Source organism: Eretmochelys imbricata, chromosome 5 (genome assembly GCF_965152235.1).
Source record: "Eretmochelys imbricata isolate rEreImb1 chromosome 5, rEreImb1.hap1, whole genome shotgun sequence".
In the NCBI taxonomy this organism is placed as follows: Eukaryota; Metazoa; Chordata; order Testudines; family Cheloniidae; genus Eretmochelys; species Eretmochelys imbricata.
In genome coordinates this window covers 60528821-60556807 of record NC_135576.1, presented here as the reverse complement: position 1 = coordinate 60556807, position 27987 = coordinate 60528821, and the positions used below count along the sequence as shown (strand labels likewise).

The following is a 27987-nucleotide window of genomic DNA, read 5'->3' as shown; positions in this document are numbered from 1 at the left end:
TGCAAGGAGCACTTCCTTGCAGCTGCTCCTGCTCAATTGGTTGGTGAGAGCTGCTCACCCAGTTTTCAATGTATTTTAACTACCCAGGGTGTAGAGATGGGAAAGGATGAGGATTTCCAGCATTAAGAGACTTATCAAGACCCTGTGCTCACAGAGAGGGAGCCATCTGCATGGATGCACTACAGCCAATCCCCAATAGTCTAAAATCATGAGTCACATGTCAAGAAAGATGAATTAAAATCTGGGATTTGTTTTCATTTCCCGTCAAGTTTTTTTAATCTTTAGATGGAAGCCACCTGTACCCTAAGTCTGATTATTTTCATGCTCAAAATCTAATGTGACAAGCACATGTGAAATGTGAGTATCCCTACTAGCTTCTGAGAGAGAACCTAAAAAACATTCCTAAGCCCTAGAGTGGAGTAGCTGCCATCCTTTCCCTGTCCATCCCCATACTTTATTGCTATCATTACTCGGGGGGGGAATTCTGTGTCACTGCGCATGCGCAGAATTCATGGCCCCCCGCAGATTTCTTTGCTTCCCCACAGAAAAATGACTTCTGAACGCTGGGAAGTCATGTGTGAGAGAGAGACAGATACTCTGTCCCTCTTGCTTGCTATTGTGGCGCCCTCAGCATGGACGGGCAGGGCTTTGGGGTGTTTCTGGGGAGGTAGGCGTGAGGCAGCCTCTGTCCCCTCAGGCAGAGCAGAATGTAACAGCCTGCCTTCTTAGTTAATTGTTCCCAGTGTTCTTAGTGAATTCCCAAGGAGTATAAAAAAAGTGTTAAAATTTTAAGGCTCCTTTACATTGCCAGAGTGGTGTAAAGGATCTTGATCGTAAAGGACAGTGTGGCCGTATAAATGCTTATGGTGCTTTACTGATTAGAACTGGTTTACATTTTTGGACTGAATTTTTTTTTATCAAAATGTGCTCCATGAACTGTTTGCTACTGACCTTTCTGGAGATCATTAGTAGCCAATATAAATTGCGAGTTTGAGTCCCCAGCCCTCACTTGTACTTCAGTTGCCTATGATGTAACACTGAGCGTATGGCTGCATATGTTTGTTGACTAAAGGGTCAATACTAGCTCCATTACTATTAGACAGAAGGGGTGTTGGCGATTTCCTCCAATGCTCCCCACTCCGATTCTTCATCCATTGTATTGTAGTTTAAACAAATTACCAGAATTATTGAAACCAGCAGGATTATACTGCATTATTTTAACAAATAAAATTTGCAGAATTTTAAAATATTGTGTGCAGAATTTTTAATTTTTTGGTGCAGAATTCCACCAGGAGCACTATCCTGCTTCTTTGCTTACTACATCTCTTACACAACCCAGTTTTTCCTCCCCACTTCATATTCCACAGTGTCTACCCCCTCGTTGCCCCCATTATTTCCCTCTTTGCCCTTTACAAGATCCACCCTTACTATTTTCCCTCTCAGTATCAGTACATCGATCAGATGATGCACCCTGGGTACTGCTATGTCAGTACAGGATGTCTGACAACGTAGCATGCTTATTGGAGGAACTCTACCATGGTACATTTAGTTGTGTGAGGGTCAGTGATTGTATTAGACTGGTTTTCCATAGAATCAGGAGTATTCCAGGAATGCGTGTTCTCTCTCTCTCTTGCTCTCCCCCATATTATCTAGTATTTTAATAAACTGATAACGAAGCTGATGGAGCCCGAGTAGAAGGGGTGAAATTTGAGGATCTTGAATATGTGGATGATATTGCCTTATTTGAAGACACTACTGACCAACTACAGCTAATGCAGAAACTATGGGACTTAAGATCATTGGTGATAAATAGAAGTACCTATAAAATGGAAACAAATGACCAGCTGATACTGCAGGTAGATGGTAATGACGTCTAATGCGTGAAGAGTTCTCTATCTGGGTAATTGGTTGACGGCAAGATGTTCTATAACTGAAGTAGTCACACGTTGAATCGGTCTTGTCAATGGTATTCAGTGTCTTCAACGCCCTCTGTTTAGGTGGCAGGATATTTATTGTTTAATGTGGTGGTGATTACAACCCTGTTATACGGAGCAGAAACATGGCCGTTGAACAGCTGAGGAGAGGAAACTAAACAGTTTTCAATATTAAAAGTTACAGCATATTCTTAACATCCACTGATTTGATTTTGTCACAAACGAGGAGATAGATGATCCCAGCAGATGCAGTCTGTCATCAGTGAAGAACAAGAAGAGTGCAGCTGTGGGGTCACGTAGAACCTCTCTCATGTAGAAGGTATGCATCTACAGAAGGTTTACAGAGCTGAGTGGAAAGGAAGCGGAGCACAAGGTCTGCCTCAAATGAGTTTGGAAGATGCAGTTTTGAAGGATTTAAGAAGCCTGAATTCTCCCATACTGACTCTTGAGGAAGGAAGATGACTTGTAAGGGATGGTTTGAGATGGAAGTCCATTGTATGCAACATCATAACCACGTGAATCTACTTCATTAAATATAGGTAAAGGACTTTTCATATTAGACAATGTTAAGCATACGCATACACGCTCACACTTTGAATCTGGCCAATAGTTTCTTGGGTTTTCTTGACTACTGAAAATGTGCTTTAATAGGAATTTTCTTTTTCACTGACCCACTTTCTCTTTTGTTTGATCCTACCTTGAAAAAAGTAATCCTTTTTACCAAAACAGTTGGTTTAAGTGCCTGCACCTTTGGAGGAGATAATACCGTCTAGACAGGAGACAGAAAATCATGACTCTGAATCTTGACTCAGACACCAGTTATCTCTCTATGCCTTCAAGCAAATCACTTAACCTCTCTCACTAAAGCCCCAATCCTGCAAGGGATTCCAGCACAAATAGAACCTTGTCTGCTTCTGCAGACATGGAACTTGCTGCAGGATCAGGACCTAAATTCTATAGCCCTGACTTCAATAAGGCTCTGCATGGGGTACCAGAGTCCACCCATATAGCCAATTGTCATTAGATGCTAGAATTTTCAAAGGTGTCTATCACTGGCATTTAAATGCCAATACAACTGAACAATTTCACAATCATCAGTAAATACTGATTTAGCATATCTGTGTATATAAGCCTGTTAGCCTTATACCAATCTTCAAATTCAAGCTGTGCCAGACTGACAATATCCTGTAATATTCTAAACAAACCTTACAGAATTAAGATTAACTTTATATGAATTAAATCTGATCAAATTAAGGTTAATACCTTTGAGGTACACTGTATTAAAAAACAACTGTGCATGTGTTATTGTGGTATTGTATGTACCTTCTCTAGTGAGGGCGGGGGGATGTGCTTCCTTCTGTTATCATCTCTTTGAAGCCACCCCCTTGCAGAGCTATGTGTATGTACTAATTCTGACAGGATTCTCCAGGGACCAACAGAAAAAGAGGATTTTTGGATAAATAGCCTGGTTTTAATCTGGCTATGGGCCTTCTTGAACCACCAAATGGACAAGAACCCTGGTCCATGGAGGGCCCCAGTCCTTAAGGTAGGGTTGGAAGCACTGGGACTACTGAGGTCTCATAAGACTAAGGCAGTGGGTCTCAACCTATTTACCATCGTGGGCAGTATATGCAGCTCTGTGTTGATGTAGGCCGTATCCACACAATATATATATATACTACATGTATGGCCCTGAGGATGTCACCTGGGCCACAGATGTGAGCTGATTAGACCACAGGTTGAGAACCACTGGACTAAGAACTTGTCCTGAGCTGCAGCTGTGATGAACTAGTAACCACAAGGAATCCCTTTAGGTAGTGAAGGCGGTTGAAGGACTGCTCCTGCCAGAATCCATGTTAGGATTGAGATGTCTGGTAAGCTTATTAGCATACATGTAAGGTTTTTCTTGTTTGTTTTCAGTACACTATCTGTCAAGTTTTTTACCTTTATTCTAAAGTAGGCTTGCATAGAAAGAACTCTGGGGTACTTACAACTGTAGCAATTACACGTTAACCATCTCTGAACAGAAACAAATAGGTATTCCTTGGACAACCTGTCTGTGCTGGAACAACACAGTGAAGGCAGGGAACTGTGTAGCCTGGAGATACCCTTGTCAGAAGGGAGAGAGATGGGAGGTCTCTACCCAAGAAAGGTGACAGACCGGGGAACTGGCAGCCTGAGAACGGTGTCCTTGCTGGACCACTGAAGAGAAACATGAGTGTAGTTGCCTTGAACTATGACTCCAGTATACATGCATGCTTTAGTCTCTCCCATCTCAAAAAAAACCCCAAACACAATATCCTTAACCCCACTTGCCTATAACTACTTCCCCATCTATCTATAAACTCATTGAATGCTCTTATCTACAACTGCCTTCTGGAGTGCCTCTCCTCCAGTTCTGTCCTAGACCTTTTCCAATCTGGCTTCTGCCCCTTATATTTCACTGAAATGGTTCTTACCAAATCTCTAATGCCCTCTTTCCAGCTAAAGTTCAGAACCAGTACTCCATCCTCGTCCTCCTTGACTTGTCAGCTACCTTTGACACAGTCTTGAAATCTTGTCCTTGCTTGGCTTCTGTGACTCTCTTCTCTCCTGGTTCTCTAATCGCTCCTTCAGCATGTCCTCGGGAGGATCCTCATCCACCCTGTAACTTTATGTGGGGGCTCCATCCTTGGTTCTGTTCTGTTCTCCATCTGCACTTTATCTCTGGGTAATCTCATTCACAAACACAAATTCAACCACTATCTTTATGCTGAAAACTCACACATCTGCCTCTCAACTCCAGACCTGTCCCATTCTGTCCAAACTAAAACCATGACCTGCCTCCTGGAGATGATCTTGTGGATATCTAGCTGCCCGCTCAAGCTAAACATGGCTAAAATAAAGCTTCTAATCTCCCTTTCCCCCTACTTTCTTTCTCAATCATTGTAGATAACACTACCACCCTTCCTGTCATTCAGGCCTGTAACATGGATGTCATCTTCGACTCCAACCTTTCTCTAGGCTTCATATCCAGGTTACATCTAAATCTTACCAATTTGTTATGCATAGTATCTCTATATGGCCCATCTATCCACACAGCCAAAACTCTCCTTCAAGCTCTTATCACTCATGTCTCAGTTACTGGAACACCCTACTCTCTGGCCTTAACAAATGCAATCATGTCCTGCTCATATCCATTTAAAATGCGGATACTAAGATTTTCCTAGCCCATCACTTCACCCATGTCGTTCCTCTCTTTGAATCCCTTCACTGGCTTCCCTTCTCTATTGAATCAAACATAAGCTGCCTGTATTCTCTTTAACGGCCCCTCATGGCCTATCCCCACCCTATTTTCTCTCATTCACTATTGACATGTTAACTCTCACCTCCAATCATTCCATGATGCCAGGTTCCACTGCCTGTTTGTCCATGTTTTCTCCCATGCTGCCCCACGTAATTGGGAGCTGTCCTCTTTAAATATTCGCAAACCTACCTCATTATTTACCTTAAAATCTTTCCCCAAAATTCTCCGTTGCAGTGAGGCCTATGAAAAACTTAAGTTAGGCTGCTAATGTGCAAAGTCCACTGCCTACCATGCTGACCTGTACCTCTCATTGTTTACTTGAACTCTCCCATCTGTTTGTGTTATCTATGCTTAGATCATAAGCCCCTTGGGGTACAGACCATCTTTTTGTTGTGTGTTCGTACAGTACCTAGTATAATGTAGTCCTCCTGGTTTAGAGTAGGGCCCCTAAACACTATGGTAATACAAATAATTATTAGTAATACATATGCTTCAGCATATATATGGCACAAGTATGATTAAAAGAAAAGAGGATGATAATACTCAAAATGGTTACCATACCAATATATTGCCATTGCAAAACTTATGTCCATAACAACAGCCTGTAAACACCATAAAGCCCTTCCAGAAAGCCCTACATCAAAAACATCTTACAATATAGAGGTCTCATCTTGAAAACCTTTAAATATTTGAGTAACGGTTTTCAGATTCAGGCCATAAGTATGAAAAAAAACAAAGGAGTAAAATTGGGGTCTAGAGCCTATAAAAAAGGCAGAGGTAAGGGTTTTTCTTTTGGCCATAAGGGGTTGCTGTGCAGGCAGAAGTTTGCAGTCTGTGAGCGAATGTTAGTGTGAAGTTTAGCGTCAGAATTGTATGCTACCAATAGCAAGTATTCCAATACTTTTTATTCTCTCTAATAAATAACTTGTGACTTCTCTATCTTAACTGTTACCTTAACCAACAATTATCTTTTTGTGGGATAACAGACTTACTAATTTCAGTCAAACAAAGGGAAGAGATAAGCTGAGAGGAAGCAAATCCAAGCTTGAGCAAAAGTCTTGTTTATCAGCAAAGATAAGAACAATTATGAAACAAGGTTAATAATCTTATTTGTTCATTAACTGATACAGTTAAAGAGGATACCACAATTTGTTACTCACCTGCTGCACAAGCTGCTAAGAACTTTTCACTCTTGGAAAGCTGTTTTGCTATAAGATGTGTGCAATTTCTGTATTGCTAACAAAAACAAACAAACAAAAAAGTGTAATTGAAAATGGTTGTTTAGTTTTTTTAACTACTAGCACAGACTTATAGTTTTAGCTTATAGCACAGACCATCATCCAGCCTATTTATCTGTAGAATTCCATCTTATCTGCCGCTTCCTTTTGCTCCTTCTGTGAATTTAATGAAAGAAACAACGAAGGTAGATGCTTACCTCAGTATCAATAAAAACACAGTCCAGTGTAAGTAGTAATTCAACTATAGCCTCCTTTTCTTGTTTCTTAAATCCAGTTAGTTGGATTCTCCGTTTCTGGACAGCAGTCGCCATCTGTAAAATGTTGTGGGGTTTTTTTGGGCGGGGGGGAGGAAAATATATGCATAAATTGTTTGTACAATTTGTATTCGAACTTTCTATTCCTTCCACGTTTTTGGATAAAATTAAAGACTTAATATAGCTCTATAAGCAAATGATTCTATTAGAGTAATACTACTTTGAGATACTACAAAAATGACCATTTTAAAATTGTTACTAAGTAGCATTAATGTACACTAAAGATAATAGCCTAAAGCAGAGGTTCCAGACAATGCTGAGCACCTACATGATTCTCCCAGCTCTGCACCTTTGTGTGCCAGCCTACCCACCTCAAGGAAGAGAGTTAGACATGCCAGCAAGATTTGCTGTGACTGTTCCCTAACCAAACCCCTGGCCGCATACAGAGGGACTCAGACCAGCCACTGAGGGGGGAGGTCCATAATAAGCAAAGTGAAACCAGCTGTCCTAGGCAAGGTAGGTTGTAGCAGAAAGGGCCCCAGGGAAATAAATTTGTTAGGCTAAGGTGCCACAAGTACTCCTTTTCTTTTTAATAGGAGGAGTAGAACAGAAGGGGAGGAGACAGGATGTTGAATGGAGGTGGCGCCAATAACTGCATTTTCAAACCTGAACCAGCAGCTGGACTTCATGGGGCACCACCTGTCAATTCTACATGGATATTAGTGCACAGTTTGCATGGCATTGCTAGGCCTAGGGCGTGCATCATGGTGGGGTACCCAGCTCTCCCCCGCCCACACCTACCATGGGGGCCTGGGAGCAGGGGGAGGCCACACTCGGTCACCCCAGGGCGCTCACCTTTCCCTGCCCGGGGATGGTCGCGCTCACAGAGCCGAGGCGGATCAAACAGCCCCTCTCGTGCCTGCTGGCATTAGCCACCCAAGCGCTGCTGTGGGGAGAGGGCAGCGCAGCAGCGGCTGTAGAAGACCCGACCCCGCCTTTACCGGAGCTGCTGTAAGAGACGGCGGGCGCGCCGCCATACCAGCCCCTGCAGCCTCCTTCCCGCCGGCCCCGCCCCCGGATGTGGGACCCAGCTGTTCCGGGACGTTGTCACTGACGCTCCCTGGTCTCTGGGGCTGTGAGCACGGAGCCGAGCGGGGCCCGGCCGGTAAGTGAGCCTGGTGGGGCGGAGAGACTGTGGGCAGCAGGGTCCGAGACATCTCCGGGCCGCTGTGTCCCAACACGCACCTCCTGGAGAGCGGGGCCCCACTAGAACCGCCCCGGCAGGCGCCCTGCTCCCCACTAGCCCCTCTCGTGCCCCCGGGCCCGGCTCCCCTCCAGCCCCCCCAACAGGACGCTCCTTGTGACTGACCGTTAGTGCCCCCCCCCCCCCCCCACACACACACACTCTCTCTCTCGTGCCTGTGAATAACTAACTTGGCTGCCTGACAGCGTGTGGCGCTCCGGCTGCGCTCGCCAGGGCCGGGTCACATGCCGTGTGCCACCGTCTGTCGCGGGCTGAGCAGATGGTGAGGACCCCAGGCTGCCCCCCCCCCAATTTATTTCTTTTGCCAAGTGGTGGTGGTGCTATAAATTAAAGACGGCACGTTTGGTTAGAAGGGCCTGGAACTAGTCGGGACACTGGGATGGTCTGTTTCTGGTCCTGGTCCTGCGCTGACTTCTTTTGTGACCTTGCACAAATCATAAAAACAAAGAGGAGGCCGGTGGCACCTTAAAGACTAACACATTTATTTGGGCATAAGCTTTTGTGGCTAAAAAAACCCACTTCTTCAGATGCATGGAGTGAAAATTACAGGCATAAATATATATTGGCACATGAAGAGAGTTATCTTACAAGAGGAGAACTAGTGTTAACAAGGCCAATTCACTCAGGGTGGATGTGGTCCTCTCCCAATAACTGATGAGGAGGTATCAATTCCAAGAGAGGGAAAATTGCTTTTGTGTGAGCAAGCCACTTTCCGTCCCTATTCAAGCCCAAATTGATGGTGTTAAGTTTGCAAATGAATTGTAGCTCTGCAGTTTCTCTTTGAAGTCTGTTTTTGAAGTTTTTTGTTAAAGGATGGCTACTTTTAAATCTGTTATTGAATGTCCGGGGAGATTGAAGTGTTCTCCTACTGGCTTTTGTATGTTACCATTCCTGATATCTGATTTGTGTCCATTTATTCTTTTATGTAGAGACTATCTGGTTTGGCCAATGTACATGGCAGAGGGGCATTGCTGGCACATGATGGCATATATCACATTATTTTTTGTTGAGGAATGGCTAACACAGACCTTCTTTGCCTCAGTTTCCCCACTAGGCAAATAAGTCTTAGCCACCTACTTCAAAAGAGATGTTGTGAAGTTTGATTAATGGCAAGTTTGAAAATTCAAGTCTTCTACAAATGCTAGGTATCCCTGGTTAGTATTATCTAGGTCAATTGGTTTTAGTCTCAAAAAGAAAAGGAGTACTTGTGACACCTTAGAGACTAGTCTGTTACTAGATGGAAATGGTAGAATTGTGGAGGAAAAAACAGAAGTGTTAAATAAATATTTCTGTTTTGTATTTGTAGGGGAAAAACAGATGATGTAGTCATGATAGGTTTCAGAGTAACAGCCGTGTTAGTCTGTATTCGCAAAAAGAAAAGGAGTACTTGTGGCACCTTAGAGACTAACCAATTTATTTGAGCATGAGCTTTCGTGAGCTACAGCTCACTTCATCAGATGCATACCGTGGAAACTGCAGCAGACTTTATATATACACAGAGAATATGAAACAATACCTCCTCCCACCCCACTGTCCTGCTGGTAATAGCTTATCTAAAGTAATCGTCAGGTTAGGCCATTTCCAGCACAAATCCAGGTTTTCTCACCCTCCACCCCCCCACACAAATTCACTCTCCTGCTGGTGATAGCCCATCCAAAGTGACAACTCTTTACACAATGTGCATGATAATGAAGTTAGGCCATTTCCTGCACAAATCCAGGTTCTCTCACTCCCTTACCCCCCTCCAAAAACCACCCCCATACACACACAGACTCACTCTCCTGCTGGTAATAGCTCGTCCAAACTGACCACTCTCCAAGTTTAAATCCAAGTTAAACCAGAACATCGGGGGGGGGGGGGTAGGAAAAAACAAGAGGAAATAGGCTACCTTGCATAATGACTTAGCCACTCCCAGTCTCTATTTAAGCCTAAATTAATAGTATCCAATTTGCAAATGAATTCCAATTCAGCAGTTTCTCGCTGGAGTCTGGATTTGAAGTTTTTTTGTTTTAAGATAGCGACCTTCATGTCTGTGATTGCGTGACCAGAGAGATTGAAGTGTTCTCCGACTGGCTTATGAAATCTGATTTGTGTCCATTTATTCTTTTACGTAGAGATTGTCCAGTTTGACCAATGTACATGGCAGAGGGGCATTGCTGGCACATGATGGCATAAATCACATTGGTGGATGTGCAGGTGAACGAGCCTCTGATAGTGTGGCTGATGTTATTAGGCCCTGTAATGGTGTCCCCTGAATAGATATGTGGGCACAATTGGCAACGGGCTTTGTTGCAAGGATAAGTTCCTGGGTTAGTGGTTCTGTTGTGTGGTATGTGGTTGTTGGTGAGTATTTGCTTCAGGTTGCGGGGCTGTCTGTAGGCAAGGACTGGCCTGTCTCCCAAGATGTGTGAGAGTGTTGGGTCATCCTTTAGGATAGGTTGTAGATCCTTAATAATGCGTTGGAGGGGTTTTAGTTGGGGGCTGAAGGTGACGGCTAGTGGCGTTCTGTTATTTTCTTTGTAAGGCCTGTCCTGTAGTAGGTAACTTCTGGGAACTCTTCTGGCTCTATCAATCTGTTTCTTTACTTCCGCAGGTGGGTATTGTAGTTGTAAGAAAGCTTGACAGAGATCGTGTAGGTGTTTGTCTCTGTCTGAGGGGTTGGAGCAAATGCGGTTGTATCGCAGAGCTTGGCTGTAGACGATGGATCGTGTGGTGTGGTCAGGGTGAAAGCTGGAGGCATGCAGGTAGGAATAGCGGTCAGTAGGTTTCCGGTATAGGGTGGTGTTTATGTGACCATTGTTTATTAGCACTGTAGTGTCCAGGAAGTGGATCTCTTGTGTGGACTGGACCAGGCTGAGGTTGATGGTGGGATGGAAATTGTTGAAATCATGGTGGAATTCCTCAAGGGCTTCTTTTCCATGGGTCCAGATGATGAAGATGTCATCAATATAGCGCAAGTAGAGTAGGGGCTTTAGGGGATGAGAGCTGAGGAAGCGTTGTTCTAAATCAGCCATAAAAATGTTGGCATATTCTGGGGCCATGCGGGTACCCATAGCAGTGCCGCTGATCTGAAGGTATACATTGTCCCCAAATGTGAAATAGTTATGGGTAAGGACAAAGTCACAAAGTTCAGCCACCAGGTTAGCCGTGACATTATCGGGGATAGTGTTCCTGACGGCTTGTAGTCCATCTTTGTGTGGAATGTTGGTGTAGAGGGCTTCTACATCCATAGTGGCCAGGATGGTGTTATCAGGAAGATCGCCGATGGATTGAAGTTTCCTCAGGAAGTCAGTGGTGTCTCGAAGGTAGCTGGGAGTGCTGGTAGCGTAGGGCCTGAGGAGGGAGTCTACATAGCCAGACAATCCTGCTGTCAGGGTGCCAATGCCTGAAATGATGGGGCGCCCAGGACATCCACCAATGTGATTTATGCCATCATGTGCCAGCAATGCCCCTCTGCCATGTACATTGGTCAAACTGGACAGTCTCTACGTAAAAGAATAAATGGACACAAATCAGATGTCAAGAATTATAACATTCATAAACCAGTCGGAGAACACTTCAATCTCTCTGGTCACGCAATCACAGACATGAAGGTCGCTATCTTAAAACAAAAAAACTTCAAATCCAGACTCCAGCGAGAAACTGCTGAATTGGAATTCATTTGCAAATTGGATACTATTAATTTAGGCTTAAATAGAGACTGGGAGTGGCTAAGTCATTATGCAAGGTAGCCTATTTCCTCTTGTTTTTTCCTACCCCCCCCCCCCAGATGTTCTGGTTTAACTTGGATTTAAACTTGGAGAGTGGTCAGTTTGGACGAGCTATTACCAGCAGGAGAGTGAGTCTGTGTGTGTATGGGGGTGGTTTTTGGAGGGGGGTGAGGGAGTGAGAGAACCTGGATTTGTGCAGGAAATGGCCTAACTTCATTATCATGCACATTGTGTAAAGAGTTGTCACTTTGGATGGGCTATCACCAGCAGGAGAGTGAATTTGTGTGGGGGGGTGGAGGGTGAGAAAACCTGGATTTGTGCTGGAAATGGCCTAACCTGACGATTACTTTAGATAAGCTATTACCAGCAGGACAGTGGGGTGGGAGGAGGTATTGTTTCATATTCTCTGTGTATATATAAAGTCTGCTGCAGTTTCCACGGTATGCATCTGATGAAGTGAGCTGTAGCTCACGAAAGCTCATGCTCAAATAAATTGGTTAGTCTCTAAGGTGCCACAAGTACTCCTTTTCTTTTTGTAGTCATGATAGTAACACTCTTTCCATTCCACTGGTGTACTCGGGAGAATGTTAAATAGTAACTATTAAGATTAAACACTTTGAAATCAGCAGGTCCAGATAACTTGCACCCAAGAGTTTTAGAAGTGCTGCTTCAGGTGCTCATTGGACCATTAATGTTGATTTTCAATAAGTCTTGGAATCCAGGGGAAGTTCCAGAACACTGAAGAAAATTAATGTTATGCCAATATTTTAAAAGGGTAAGCAGGATGACCTGGGTAACTATAAGCCTCTTAGTTTGCCATCAGTCCTAGGCAAGAAAATGGAGTGCTTGATATGGGACTGCATAAATAAAGAATTAAAGGAGGATAACATAATTAATGCCAAAAGAAAAGGAATACTAGTGGCACCTTAGAGACTAACCAATTTATTTGAGCATAAGCTTTTGTGAGCTACAGCTCACTTCATCGGATGCATTCAGTGGAAAATACAGTGAGGAGATTTATATACACACAGAACATGAAAAAATGGGTGTTATACACACTATAAGGAGAGTGATCACTTAAGATAAGCTCATTATAAATTGGTTAGTCTCTAAGGTGTCACTAGTACTCCTTTTCTTTTTGCAAATACAGACTAACACGGCTGCTACTCTGAAACCTGTCATAATTAATGCCAGTCAACTTGGTTTTATGGAAAATAGATCCCCTCAAACTAATTTTATGTAATTTTTTATGAGATTCTTAAGTTTGGTGGATGAAGAGAATGGTGTTGATGTAATGTGCTTATATTTCTGTATGGCATTTGACTTGGTACCGCACAATACTTTGTAAAACTGGAACAATATAAAATGAAGATGGCACACATTAAATGGATTAAAAGATGATAAATTGATAGGTCTCAAAATAGAATTCTAAGTAGGGAATAATCATTAAACAGCTGTGTTCCTAGTGGGGGTCCTATGGGGATCAGTTCTTTGCTCTATGCTATTTGACCTTTTTATCAATGACCTGGAAGAAGACACAAAGTCATCAGTGATAAAGTTTGCAGATGACAGAAAAACTGGGGGAGTGATAAATAATGAAGAGAATGAGAATAGGTCACTGATACAGAGCAATCTGGATTGCTTGGTAATCTGGGCACAAGCATATAATATGTGTTTTCAGATGGCTAAATGTAAATATATGCAAGTAGGAACAAAGAATGTAGGCCATACTTGGGGACCTCTTTCCTGGCAAGCAGTGACTTTGAAAATGATTTGGGGTCATGGGGGATAATAAGCCGAACATGAGCTGCCGGTGTGATGCTGTGGCCAAAAGGGCTAATGGAGTCCGGGGGTGCATAAATAGGGGAATCTCAAGCAGGAGCTGAGAGGTTATTTTACCCCTGTATTTGGTACTGGTGTGACAGTTCCTGGAATATTGCGTCCAGTCCTGGTGTCCACAATTCAAGAAGGATGTTGATAAATTGGAGAGGGTTCAGAGAAGAACCACGAGAATTATTAAAAGATTAGGAAATGTGCCTTATAGTTAGGCTTGGAAGGATTAGCTTGGTTTCAGTTTTACCATACACGCAAAAACTCAAAAAAAAAAAAAAAAAAATTCCATAAAACATAATTGAAATTTACAGATAGGTAAATAAAGAAAAATACTGCTTGAGAACTCATTACAGTTTGATTTGGGGATATTTACTTCATATATCAAAATATACATGTGATACTGACAATTTGTGTTTTAATGATTATAAAGCTTTAACTTTTTGAATTTCAACATTGCTGTCATTAAATAATTATCTGATACCTGTTGTTGTCTGCCCCCCATAATTTCCCACAACTGTGAAAGATTATAGATAAAAATGGATAAAAAATACTTAACATATATAATTTTTCACAGTTTGGAACTTTAAATAGATAAAAATGAGAAAAATGCTTTAAAATATACATTGATATCTGTCAAAATTATAAATTTTTTTTTGAATTCTGCCAAACCTACTTATAGAAATAAGTTAAATAGATTGAGCTGCTGGTGCCTAACAAAGAGAAGAGCTAGAGGGGGACCAAGTCAGTCTGGTGGGGTACAGAAGCACAGTGCTAGGGAACTAAGCAGAATGGCTCAGGCTTGGGAAGGAAGGACAGTGTCTGCGGCTTCTGTATCCCCTGGATGACATGACCTCCAGGAACTTGCAACAGATCCCAGTATTCCTGCGCCTGAACATACCTCTGTTGCCAGTAAATATCAGTGAAACCGACTGGCAAAGTGTGTCTCATCTCCTAGAGCAGCAGTTCTCAAACTGTGGGTCACGACCCCAAAGTGGGCCACAAGTTTCTTTTAATGGGGTCGCCAGTGCTGGTATTAGACACCTTGCCGCGGGGGACGGAAGCTAAAGCCCAAGCCCCACTGCTTAGGGCTGAAGCCAACACATGAGCCACTTAGTTTCACTTGCCCCCTGTGGAATGGGGCCACGGGTGATTTCCCTGCTTACCACCCCCTAACACAAGCCCTGATTCTAGACTCTATGTTCTAGACTCTATAATTTAGAGTAATACTGGACACTGAGGTCATGTAGTAATTTTTGTTGTCGGAAGTGGGTCGCAGTGCAATGAAGTTTGAGAATCCCTGCTCTAGAGGCTGATCTACATACTGGATAACAACCTGTTCCTGCTATTCGTTACTGTGTTAGCTGATGTGGCAGAGGTCTGTACAATGCATTAAAGGTTCTGTTACCCCAAAATCAGACCCAGGATACCCCCAGAATAGCTTATCTGTTGCCCCCTCCTGGGTTTACCAGAAGTTCCCTTCAAGGTAGCCTACTAACCTATTAATATGTTTCTGAATGGTGAAAGGGGGCTCACCCTAGAGAAATTCCCTGGGTTTACTAGAGGTTCCCTTTTTAGAAAAACTCCCCAGAGTATCCTAGATCAGTTACCTTTGGGAGGACACAGATATGGTCTTCTGATATAGTTGGTTGACACACAGGCAGTACTTTTCCAAAACAAAGTATCTTCTATTACAGTAGCACACTGATGTTTCCTGGCTACAATGTAATCTCATCAACACAATTCCTACAGATTTAAAAATATCTGAACTGCAATGTCGTACAATTAGAACAGTACTAAGTGTTGCACCCTACATATGGTGATTAGCCATGTGCAGTCGCTGACAGAAATTTTACATTGTTTTATATGTATAAAGTTTAAGCTCTAACACAGTGGTTCTCAACCAGGGGTGTGCAAATGTCTTTCAGCTCATCTGGATATTTGGCTCGTTTTATAACAGGCTACATAGAAAGCTCTAGTGAAGTCAGTACAAACTAAAATTTCATACAGAGAGTGAGTTGGTTATACTGCTCTATATACTCAAATGTAAGTAGAATCATAGAATCATAGAATATCAGGGTTGGAAGGGACCCCTGAAGGTCATCTAGTCCAACCCCCTGCTCGAAGCAGGACCAATTCCCAGTTAAATCATCCCAGCCAGGGCTTTGTCAAGCCTGACCTTAAAAACCTCTAAGGAAGGAGATTCCACCACCTCCCTAGGTAACGCATTCCAGTGTTTCACCACCCTCTTAGTGAAAAAGTTTTTCCTAATATCCAATCTAAACCTCCCCCACTGTAACTTGAGACCATTACTCCTCGTTCTGTCATCTGCTACCATTGAGAAGAGTCTAGAGCCATCCTCTTTGGAACCCCCTTTCAGGTAGTTGAAAGCAGCTATCAAATCCCCCCTCATTCTTCTCTTCTGCAGGCTAAACAATCCCAGCTCCCTCAGCCTCTCCTCATAAGTCATGTGTTCTAGACCCCTAATCATTTTTGTTGCCCTTCGCTGGACTCTCTCCAATTTATCCACATCCTTCTTGTAGTGTGGGGCCCAAAACTGGACACAGTACTCCAGATGAGGCCTCACCAATGTCGAATAGAGGGGAACGATCACGTCCCTCGATCTGCTCGCTATGCCCCTACTTATACATCCCAAAATGCCATTGGTCTTCTTGGCAACAAGGGCACACTGCTGACTCATATCCAGCTTCTCGTCCACTGTCACCCCTAGGTCCTTTTCCGCAGAACTGCTGCCTAGCCATTCGGTCCCTAGTCTGTAGCGGTGCATTGGATTCTTCCATCCTAAGTGCAGGACCCTGCACTTATCCTTATTGAATCTCATCAGATTTCTTCTGGCCCAATCCTCCAATTTGTCTAGGTCCTTCTGTATCCTATCCCTCCCCTCCAGCATATCTACCACTCCTCCCAGTTTAGTATCATCCGCAAATTTGCTGAGAGTGCAATCCACACCATCCTCCAGATCATTTATGAAGATATTGAACAAAACCGGCCCCAGGATTGACCCTTGGGGCACTCCACTTGATACCGGCTGCCAACTAGACATGGAGCCATTGATCACTACCCGTTGAGCCCGACAATCTAGCCAGCTTTCTACCCACCTTATAGTGCATTCATCCAGCCCATACTTCCTTAACTTGCTGACAAGAATACTGTGGGAGACCGTGTCAAAAGCTTTGCTAAAGTCAAGAAACAATACATCCACTGCTTTCCCTTCATCCACAGAACCAGTAATCTCATCATAAAAGGCAATTAGATTAGTCAGGCATGACCTTCCCTTGGTGAATCCATGCTGGCTGTTCCTGATCACTTTCCTCTCATGCAAGTGCTTCAGGATTGATTCTTTGAGGACCTGCTCCATGATTTTTCCAGGGACTGAGGTGAGGCTGACTGTCCTGTAGTTCCCTGGATCCTCCTTCTTCCCTTTTTTAAAGATTGGAACTACATTAGCCTTTTTCCAGTCATCCGGGACTTCCCCCATTCGCCATGAGTTTTCAAAGATAATGGCCAATGGCTCTGCAATCACAGCCGCCAATTCTTTTCGCACTCTTGGATGCAACTCGTCCGGCCCCATGGACTTGTGCATGTCCAGCTTTTCTAAATAGTCCCTAACCACCTCTTTCTCCACAGAGGGCTGGCCATCTATTCCCCATGTTGTGATGCCCAGCGCAGCAGTCTGGGAGCTGACCTTGTTCGTGAAGACAGAGGCAAAAAAAAGCATTGAGTACATTAGCTTTTTCCACATCCTCTGTCACTAGGTTGCCTCCCTCATTCATTAAGGGGCCCACACTTTCCTTGGCTTTCTTCTTGTTGCCAACATACCTGAAGAAACCCTTCTTGTCACTCTTGACATCTCTTGCTAGCTGCAGCTCCAGGTGCGATTTGGCCCTCCTGATATAATTCCTACATGCCCGAGCAATATTTTTATACTCTTCCCTGGTCATATGTCCAACCTTCCACTTCTTGTAAGCTTCTTTTTTATGTTTAAGATCTGCTAGGATTTCACCATTAAGCCAAGCTGGTCGCCTGCCATATTTACTATTCTTTCGACTCATCGGGATGGTTTGTCCCTGTAACCTCAACAGGGATTCCTTGAAATACAGCCAGCTCTCCTGGACTCCTTTCCCCTTCAAGTTAGTCCCCCAGGGGATCCTGGCCATCCGTTCCCTGAGGGAGTCGAAGTCTGCTTTCCTGAAGTCCAGGGTCCGTATCCTGCTGCTTACCTTTCTTCCCTGTGTCAGGATCCTGAACTCAACCAACTCATGGTCACTGCCTCCCAGATTCCCATCCACTTTTGCTTCCCCCACTAATTCTACCTGGTTTGTGAGCAGCAGGTCAAGAAAAGCGCCCTCCCTAGTTGGCTCCTCTGGCACTTGCGCCAGGAAATTGTCCCCTACGCTTTCCAAAAACTTCCTGGATTGTCTATGCACTGCTGTATTGCTCTCCCAGCAGATATCAGGAAAATTAAAGTCACCCATGAGAATCAGGGCATGCGATCTAGTAGCTTCCGTGAGCTGTCGGAAGAAAGCCTCATCTACCTCATCCCCCTGGTCCGGTGGTCTATAGCAGACTCCCACCACTACATCACTCTTGTTGCACACACTTCTAAACTTAATCCAGAGACACTCAGGTTTTTCTGCAGTTTCGTACCGGAGCTCTGAGCAGTCATACTGCTCCCTTACATACAGTGCTACTCCCCCCACCTTTTCTGCCCTGCCTGTCCTTCCTGAACAGTTTATAACCACCCATGACAGTACTCCAGTCATGGGAATTATCACACGAAGTCTCTGTTATTCCAATCACGTCATAGTTCTTTGACATCACCAGGACCTCCAGTTCTCCCTGCTTGTTACCAAGGCTTTGTGCATTTGTATATAAGCACAATATATATATATTCCAATTCATTTATAATATGGTAAAATGAGAAAGTAAGCAATTTTTTAAGTAATAGTGTGCTGTGACACTTTTTGTGTCTGATTTTGTAAGCAAGTAGTTTTTATGTGAGGTGTAACTTGGGGATACTCAAGACAAATCAGACTGCTGAATGGGGTACAGTAGTCTGGAAAGGTTGAGAGCCACTGATCTAGCAGAAATACACATCTTTATTGCTCCAAACATACTCATTAATATGATTTCAGTTCTATATTTATCCTATAACAAGCATGCCTACTCTCCATAGGTTTCTTTCCCTCTGTTCTGTCAGGGTCTGCTAGTTGATGCAGGTTCTGGCACTGCTTGTAGCGGTTTTTTCTTCCGCTGCAAAAACCACCCCAGAGTTCTGACCCTGATCTTCTCCTCCCTCTCTGAACAACTTCACCAACACCTTCACCTTCTCCTTCTAACTAAATAAGCACTGCCTACTGACTATCTATCTTTTATACAGTTTTGCCAGCCAGAAGACCCTTTCTGAGCATGCTTGCATTCCAATCTCTCTATTGGTTCTTTTACAATCCTTCCCTTATTATCCCATAATAATTGTTTGAGTCATTCTTATATAAAAGTTTGATATTATAGTCTGTATTGGCTACTATGGTCTGTAGCTAAATAATATCATCTGCCAACTATTATGGTCTGTAAACTTTTTCCTCTATTTACACTGAGCCATGCTTGACTGACCTACTTAGGTGACCTTAAGTCTACCTCTGTGCTGAGCATGCTCCACTTTTACTTGGATGCATGCCAACATTCCACATACACCAAACTGTAAACAATTACCTCATCCTTAAACTGACAATTGGATACATACAGTATGTACCCTATCTTAATATTATGGTCTTCTGTTACCACTCCATTTCCTGCCAATTTAGTTAATCTTATTTTAATTCTTCCCCCATTTTCAGCTAATGGTGGCAAGGTGATGCTTTTAGTGCTGTGTTTATGAAACAGAATAGAAGAGCTCAAAAATATCTGGTATTAGTTCCAGCCCTACTGATGACCCATATGAGGACCAGTATAATTCTACATGATGGAATATCCTTAGTTTTAAAAAAGCAAACCAGGGTGGATTTGATTTAAATCAAATTGATTTAAACCGCTAGTCAGGAAGACTCAATTTAATCATGGATTTTCTACATAAAAGTGCATTCTTGTTGGTTGTTATAACCTTAATACATATCCTTCACACCTCAGAGATAGATGTAGGTTTCATTTTTAGAAGGTACATACTATACATTTTTAAAGTGATTTATTTTCAAAACTTTTCAGATTAGTTTTACAGCTATATCAGAAAATGAATGATTGTTTGGTTATTTCATTTACCAAAGGTAATTGAAGCAGATATTTATGAAGTGATTGGGAGGTGAACTATCTCCACTTCAACAGGTTAATCATTAATATTTGGAGGATTTTCTTGCCATGCTGTATTAGGAAGAGAACATTACCAGTCAGACATTTAAATTGTTTTAGTTAACTAAAACAACAACGTTATGTATTCTGGATTTTTTTCTTCAGCAGCAAACATATAATATTTTAACAAAATAAGCATATGCATTTTTGAATTTAAACATTCACGTTTTTTAAAATCAGGTTTGTTTTTGTTAAAATTATTTTTAATTAAAATAGTTAAATGAAATATTTCAAAACAAACAAAATTAAATCTACTACATCAGCCAGGTCAACATGAGAAATTTAAAATATTGGCTTCTGCAGCTAACTCGGTCATTTTCACCTTCATTTTCCTGTTTGTTCGTAATCTGGAAAAGAAAAACAAACTTTCCTGCTTTTTCAGGTCCCAAATGATTTCTCAATTTGGAATGAATTAGTCCAAAGGCAGAAAATATTCTTTCTACACCAGCAGAAGAAGAGATCATCACTTCAATGGTCTCTGAATCCAAGTGCTTAAATGACTTCCACCAATTCACTTGTGTGACTTTCTTAAAACCTCATCAGCAAACCTATGTTTCTCGAATGGTTCACCCTTAGCTTGGAAGTTTATTATGGAGGGATGATTACTAAATGTCCATGTCATAGCCAACTCCTCTTCTTCTGGTTTGACCCTGGTACCAAGTATTGAGAATATTTGCAAGAAAGTGAGCTGGAAATAGTGCTTGTCCCATTTGTTTTTTTTAATGCTTGTAATTTAACTCTGTCATTGCATATTTCTCTTTTAAAAATCTCACTCGGTTCCTTCTAAATTTCAACAGCGTCAGCAATAAAACAGCTGTTTCCCTGCATATTGTTCAAGGCTACAGAAATAGGCTTCAGGGTACTTACCATGTGTTCAACATTTCTCTTAAGCCCAATGTTGAGAACTTTGGCTGTGACCATGCCATCTATTTTTTCACGATTTTGTTCACAAACTGTCAACAGATTAGGCCAGTTCTTGATACACTGCTCAAAACAGTCCACTCCTGAGTTCCGTCGCACGTCTTGTGGGAGAGTTAGCTTGTTTCCTCCCCCTTTTTTCAGAGCAGCTGCTGCAGAGTGGTTGTTATGGAAGTATTTTGCAATTTCAACAACATTAGCCTTTATTTCTGGAACACTTTGGCTAGGAGGTGCATCAGATGAACACTGCAACTGTATGTTATTAGCTTGGGACTCTCTTCTAAATAATTTCTTCTTATCTTGGATACATTTGCAGCTTTGTCTGTGACCAAGCTGCGTACTAAACATTTGAATTTTTTTTCACAGTTTTGTCATAGCTTTTACTGCTGCTACTTGTAAGTATTCTGCTGTGTGTGCATTTCCTGATGTATCAATTGTTTCTGTAAGGAAGACATTCCCTTCTTCTGTTGTCACACAAGCACTTACAACAGGATCATTGTGGACATTGCTCCACCCATCAAGACTCAGGTTAACAATTTCACGCTCTAGATCTTTTGCACACTTCCAATTTCTATTTCATACACTTTATCCAGCAATTTGTCTGCGACGTATGCTCTGTTGGGTGGACTGTGTCCTGGTCTTAATGACTGAACCATGTTAATGAAGTGTGGGTTCTCAATCATACGGAAAGGATAGTTTGTTGGATAAACAAACTAGGCAATTTTTTCATCAGTTACCTCTTATTGTAATCTGCTGGTTCTTATCACAAACTTATCTACAGGTGATATACTATGGCTATGGGATATACATGATGTGACTGAAACACTATCATTGGCAGATAATTCTGAAACTATAGAAAATGATGGTGATCTTGAAGGTGGATAGTCTTCAGAATCCTGTATGTTGAGGATGGATTCTCCTAAACAAAATAAGTCCATGCAGTTATTTAATCATTATTACCATGCTGCTCATTTATTATTACTCACTGCATTCACTAACACTCAGTATTACTTTAAAGGTGAAATTGTAAAAGGAATATCTGCCTATTTCAGCTATTTATTTTTTATCACAACTGCATCTAAAATGATAGTATCATACAGCAACAACTATATTTTTTGCTCAAACATGAGAATTCAAGAATAGTCCAGAAGGAAGACGAGCAGTCCTTAAGAAAGAAGCATGTAACAAAAAAGTTACCAACCTGAAGATCCTGCATGTTCAGACATGTTCCTTTTATCATCTTCAACGCAGCTTCCTCCTGAGAAGGAACACTTCTCATGATGTTGTTTCATTTGGGCAACCAGGCCTTGCATTTCTTTGTTGCACTGTTTGCATTTTGCACGCATGCCTGTCTTACCCACAGGTAGAGGAACTTCATTAAAATATTCCCAAACTGGGTCTCTCTTATGGCCTGCTGCCATTGTAGGTTTTCCCTTCTAGTGAGAGAATAGTATGGTAGATCTTAGATCAATGAAGGCTTCACTCAGAAAGACCTCAAGATTTCTGGAATATGCTGCTCATACAGTTTGACTTTTGTTTCTACTGTCTGTCCGTCCCTTCTTACATTTGTCTCCAGACTTCTTCTCATTATTGTGGGTGGAATAGATATGGACAATCTTCTATTCATTGAACTTTTTGAAACTTTGCACTTTTAGAGAGAGGTAAGGGATTGACTCTGTGTACAAATTTGCAGAGGGACAGTAGGGTTAAGGTCTGGTATTTCTCACCTCTGTATATTATTTATTTATTTTAAAACATTTTTTGCTGTTAACAAGCATCAAGAGATAACATGCACGAATCCACAGTTTGAGAACTGCAAAACTGAGCATCTCTGATGGTATCTTCTAGACTGAGCACTGAGTCCCATTGGGTAGATAGAAAGATTAACCTAAATAATATGTACAGAAGCCCCTGGAACCCCATAAGAGTGGGTCCCTAATCCACGAACTATTGGAACTCGTTTACAAAACTTTTCTTAAACATTACATGAATATATTGTGTCATACTATAGAATTAGAATTTATAATCCCTTTTCCATGATGAGATACTTCATAGCTCAAAGATACCTTAATTAAAAAGTTTTTTTTTCCCTCAAAAAGTATTTTATCAAAAAAAATCCAATTTAAATAAAAATCATTTTAAAATCATTGATTTTTATCCACCCAGAAGCAAACTAAGCCCCCCTAATGTTACAGTTGTAGGTCAAGCCCTCAACAATTAGGAAGTGCCAAAATTAAGGTTGCCTGTTTAACCTTAATTCAGATCTTTTGTGCATAAGCATTATAATCCAGTTTTTCATTACACAATCACATTCTGGTCTTTCCAGAGGATCCCTGAGTCTCACTGGACAGGATGTGCAGGAAATCAGTTAGTATAATATAGTGAATGAGACTGTTGACTGTAGAACCCCTGCTTCATTTGCTGGAGAAGATGGAAGGTATGTAGCAAATAGGGCATGGGACTGCAGGAAGATAAAAGATGATCTTGTGATTAAGTTGAATTACACCCTGAAGAACTGGATTCTATTCCTGCCCCTCTCACAGAGTTCCTGTGTGATTCTGAACAAGTCACTTTTAACCAAACTTTTCCCAGGTGGCCACTAATTTTGTCTTCCTCATTTTGTAGGTGCCTAATTTGAGACATCTGGGGCCAGATTTGCAGAACTTCTGAGTATTCACAACTGCAACTGAAGTCAGTGGAAGCTTTTCTCTGAATGTATAAAGTACTATAAAATGCTAGATACTCTGAAAAATCAGACTGTAGACACCTCAGATTTGACACCTAAAGTTAGTGGATGATTTTGACCTTTAATTTTCCTGTGCCTCAGTTCCCCATATATTAAATGGAGACAGTAAAATTATCTCTACTTAGATAAGTGTTGGGAGGATAATTAATATTTGTGAAGCATTCAGATGCTATGGTGATGAGTGTAATTAAAAAGCCCATGAGGAAATTATTATTTTTTTGTTCAGTGTAAAGTTTGGATTCTGTGCAGTAAATAAGATGTCGTTACACACTGATGTAGATAAAAAGAAATATTGATTAGTTATCCATTCAGTGAGTGCTGTCCATCCTGTGCACTGAGTGAAGCAGGGGTCCTGTGGAAAAACTAGTATGTAATCATTTAATGAAAGATTATATCATAATTAGGCTTGGCAGAATTCAATTTTTATTTTTTTTGTAATTTTGATGGATAATGTCAATGTTTATTTTTAAGTATTTTTTCTGATTTTAGTGTCCTGCTATCGGGAAGGTTCAAAAATCTACCCTGTCTCTGCCAATCTGGTGGTGAAAGAAAAATTACTTCTCAACCTCTTTCCCCTCCCACTCTCGCCCCGCCCCCCCCCGCCCCCCAAGAAAGAGGCGACTAAGCACAAACCCACAGCAAATCATAAATCTGGTCCTGCCCTGATCCTGAGGGTAGACACTGCTGATCAGTGACTATGGGAGGCAGAATTTCTTCTGGAATGCATAGGGTATAAATACCCTCCCCTTTGCCTAGTGTGCATGGTAGGTCAGTGCCTCCATCTGGCCAAGTCCCTTCCTGTTCTCTCCTTGGTTTCGGTCAGGTAAGTCTGTTCTCTTTTCTCCTCCATCGAAACCCAAATGTAGTAGGGAGCCCCATTCTCTTTTTCCTGCTACCCAGAAAAAAGAGTCACTGCATTCAGTAGCATTGAGTACATTTTTTAACATAACTATCTCCACTGGAATGTAGAAAACAAAATTGTGGCAATATTTCTGGAGCTTTTTAACTTTTGTAAAAGATAGGTTCACTTAAAACAATAATTCAGGTACATTTTAATATTTTTATTTCATTTACAAAGGGTCCCTACAAGGGCACTTAATTTCCCAAACTAGAGTATACTCACCCCAGTAACACACTCCCAGTTAAACACCTTCCCTTAAACTACATAAAATAAAAAAAAATACCATTGAATACCGTGAAAACTATTCATTAACTGTAATTAGGACATCAGTTATGTTGGCATGAAAATCATATAAAGCATAATTTTCTGCTTCTTCCATGGTTTCATGTGTTTCCATTTCACTATGAATTATGTTAAATCTGTCGGTCTCCCTTTGTACAGTCACTGTGGTTTCTGGCAAAGGGTGGTAAGAGGTAAGTGGGTTACAGTTGTGTTAGTCAGCAAGGAGGAAGATTGGGTAACTTTTGTGGTAGATTGATTTTCTGGGGAAGGTTGGAGGTCAGGTCAGATTGATTCTGAAGTTAAACAAGGCAATTAATTATCGTGTGGTGATGACTGAATTATTCACCTTTGGGCATTTGTTCACTTGTGATATTTTTGAAATGTTGAATGCTTACTAGTTATATGAGCCACAGTTGCTGTAGCTCATGAAAGCTTATGCTCAAATAAATTGGTTAGTCTCTAAGGTGCCACAAGTACTCCTTTTCTTTTTGCGAATACAGACTAACACGGTTGTTACTCTGAAACCAGTTCTTAAGGTGATAACCCATAGCCTGGGTTATTCACAAAAAACAATACCACAGGTAACACAACCTACAAAATACACTAAAGCCAATGCCAGTTATTTCAGCTTCAGAACTGGTCTTCCAGTAATTCACCTATTTTCAACTGCATACAAATATTTGACATCTAACCTCAAAAAATGTGAATTCAAATACATGGCTTGTAAGGAGCTGAAAAACTGCTCACAAAAGTTTGGCATATATATAGGCTCTGGTTTTATATGGGAATTGTATTATTCTTACTTTGACACACAAAATTCATGGGATCAGGACAACAGATTTGTCATCAAAACATTCCTTGCATGATGGTCCTAAATTACTATAGTGACCACACTGTGGTGTAATGGTATAAATTAATTACTCTTTAAATGAAATTTTGAAGGATCATGAAGTTTGTACTTGGATTGCATTCAGTCTAACAATTTCAAATGACTTTGTACTAAAGACATGCTTTCGCATGTCTTTTTCATTAGAATCCTGAATTTTTTTCCCCACTCCATATTCATCCTGCCTGAGTTCCGATTATAGTAGCTACATATTTCTTATCTTGTAATATATTGTACTTCTTGCATAAAATAATTCACCTTAATCTTTGTAGACAAAGGAGACCAATCTCATTGGTGGTCCAAATTTCTTTCCAGGGCTTCTTTCTGGTTCCTTACCTATGTCATGTCTTAAACTTGATTTTGTAACTTGCAGCATCATCATATTCAACTCTCTAGATTTTTATAAAAGCTAATTTTTCATAAGATATAAAATGCTAGTTGTTCTTCTCTTGTTCCCTGTTTAGTGTGTTGATGGATTTAAATCCTACTATTTTCAAATCTGGTTATATTATTGGATAGGCTGCTTATAAATGTCTTACTTCTACAATAACTTCTAACATTCTAGCAGAATTGGTTGGCTCATCAATTGTTTACTTAGTTTGACAGAGGGACTTTAGAAGAAAAGTTTCTATTCAGGGAACTAGCATTTTTCTCCCCTCAAAAATCTAACACCATCACAAGTTTTCTGTCCAGTGATGTGAAACTTTGTCAGGAACTGTCAGGGTTCCTTCCCCACTCTGAACTCTAGGGTACAGATGTGGGGACCACATGAAAGACCCCCTAAGCTTATTCTTACCAGCTTAGGTTAAAAACTTCGCCAAGGTACAAACTATGCCTTGTCCTTGAACAGTATGCTGCCACCACCAAGCGTTTTAAACAAAGAACATGGAAAGAGACCACTTGGAGACATCTTCCCCGCAAGCCCTAGACGCCCCTTTTCACGGGGAGGCTTGAGAATAATATCCTAACCAATTTGTTACAAAATCATCAAAGGCTCAAACCCCTGGATCTTGGAACAATGGAAAAATCAGTCAGGTTCTTAAAAGAAGGATTTTATTTAAAAAAAAAAGGGGGGGGGGAAGGGGAAAATCATCTCTGTAAAATGAGAATGGAAAATACTTCACAGGGTATTCAGATTCAAAACACAGAGGATCCCCCTCTGGACAGAACCTTAAAGTTTACAGAAGACAGGAATAAACCTCCCTCTTAACACAGGGAAAATTCACATAAAACAAAAGATAAACTAATCTGCCTTGCCTGGCTTATGTATACTGGTTGCCATATTGGAGACTTGAATTAGGATGGATTGGAGAAGATGGATTTCTGTCTGGCCTCTCTCAGTCCCAAGAGAGAACAACCACATAAACAAAGAGCATGAAACAAAAAGCCTTCTTCCTCCCCCTCCCCCCACCCCCCAAGATTTGAAAGTATCTTGTCCCCTTATTGGTTCTTTGGGTCAGGTGCCAGCCAGGTTAGCTGAGCTTCTTAACCCTTTACAGGTAACATGATGTTGCCTCTGGCCAGGAGGGATTTTACAGCACTGTATACAGAACGGTAGTTACCCTTCCCTTTATATTTATGACAGCAACAATGTAAAATTATTTATTCCGTCTTGGCAGCGCAGAGTTCTCCAGTCTTCTATGGCTGGCTGTAAATGCTTTTTTGTAGACTGTGTCTGCTTGGAGAGCGAAGCCTACCATCCACTTCTGGTAGTAAAAACAAGTTCTTCGGAGAAAAAAATCAAAAAGGTTGCATTGTGCTTCATTAGGTTGACAATCATAAAAGGAGTGATAGTTCTTGTGGTTTTGAATATTGGGGCACTTAGGCTTGGTTTCTGGAAGTTCATGGAATGCAATAGTGTCACTTGCATATACTAAATCAATACAGTATTCAAGGTTGGATCACAACATGTGTACCCATTCTCACTTAACTTGAAAGCTTGGAGCAAAATACATATAGAAAGATAAAATAACTTCAGAATTCATAAAATATTATGATTTTAAGTTAAGTATTCTGTATCTTTCAAGATGTCTTCTAATCTGTGGATTAGATATTTCAGTGACATGGGAAATTTTGGGAAATCTAGATTTCCCAAAATACTGTAAATTCTTCAGCAGTGTGAATATCTTTCTATAGCTTGCATTTTTTATTTAAAAAAATAAGTAAATCAAGTCTAAGTATTAGTATTGGCCTGTCAAGAAGATGATGATGATCATGTCAAGGTTCCTCCCCCACTCTGAACGCTAGGGTACAGATGTGGGGACCTGCATGAAAACCTCCTAAGCTTCTCTGTACCAGCTTAGGTCAAAACTTCCCCAAGGTACAAAATATTCCACCCTTTGTCCTTGGATTGGCCGCTGCCACCACCAAACAAA

General features: G+C 41.4%; 1 protein-coding gene across 1 annotated transcript in view; it reads right to left on the bottom strand.

The window, feature by feature from the left end:
* The window catches only part of SLF1 (SMC5/6 complex localization factor 1), a 73935-nt gene extending 66187 nt beyond the window's left edge, over window positions 1-7748 (bottom strand). The window contains exons 1-3 of the mRNA XM_077817197.1: window positions 7568-7748; window positions 6656-6769; window positions 6381-6456 (exon numbers count right to left, since the gene is read on the bottom strand). Of these exons, the coding sequence (XP_077673323.1) occupies window positions 6381-6456; window positions 6656-6769 (190 nt within the window). The 5' untranslated portion in view covers window positions 7568-7748. The remainder of the gene's footprint in view (window positions 1-6380; window positions 6457-6655; window positions 6770-7567) is intronic.
* Between the last annotated feature and the right edge of the window lie 20239 nt (window positions 7749-27987).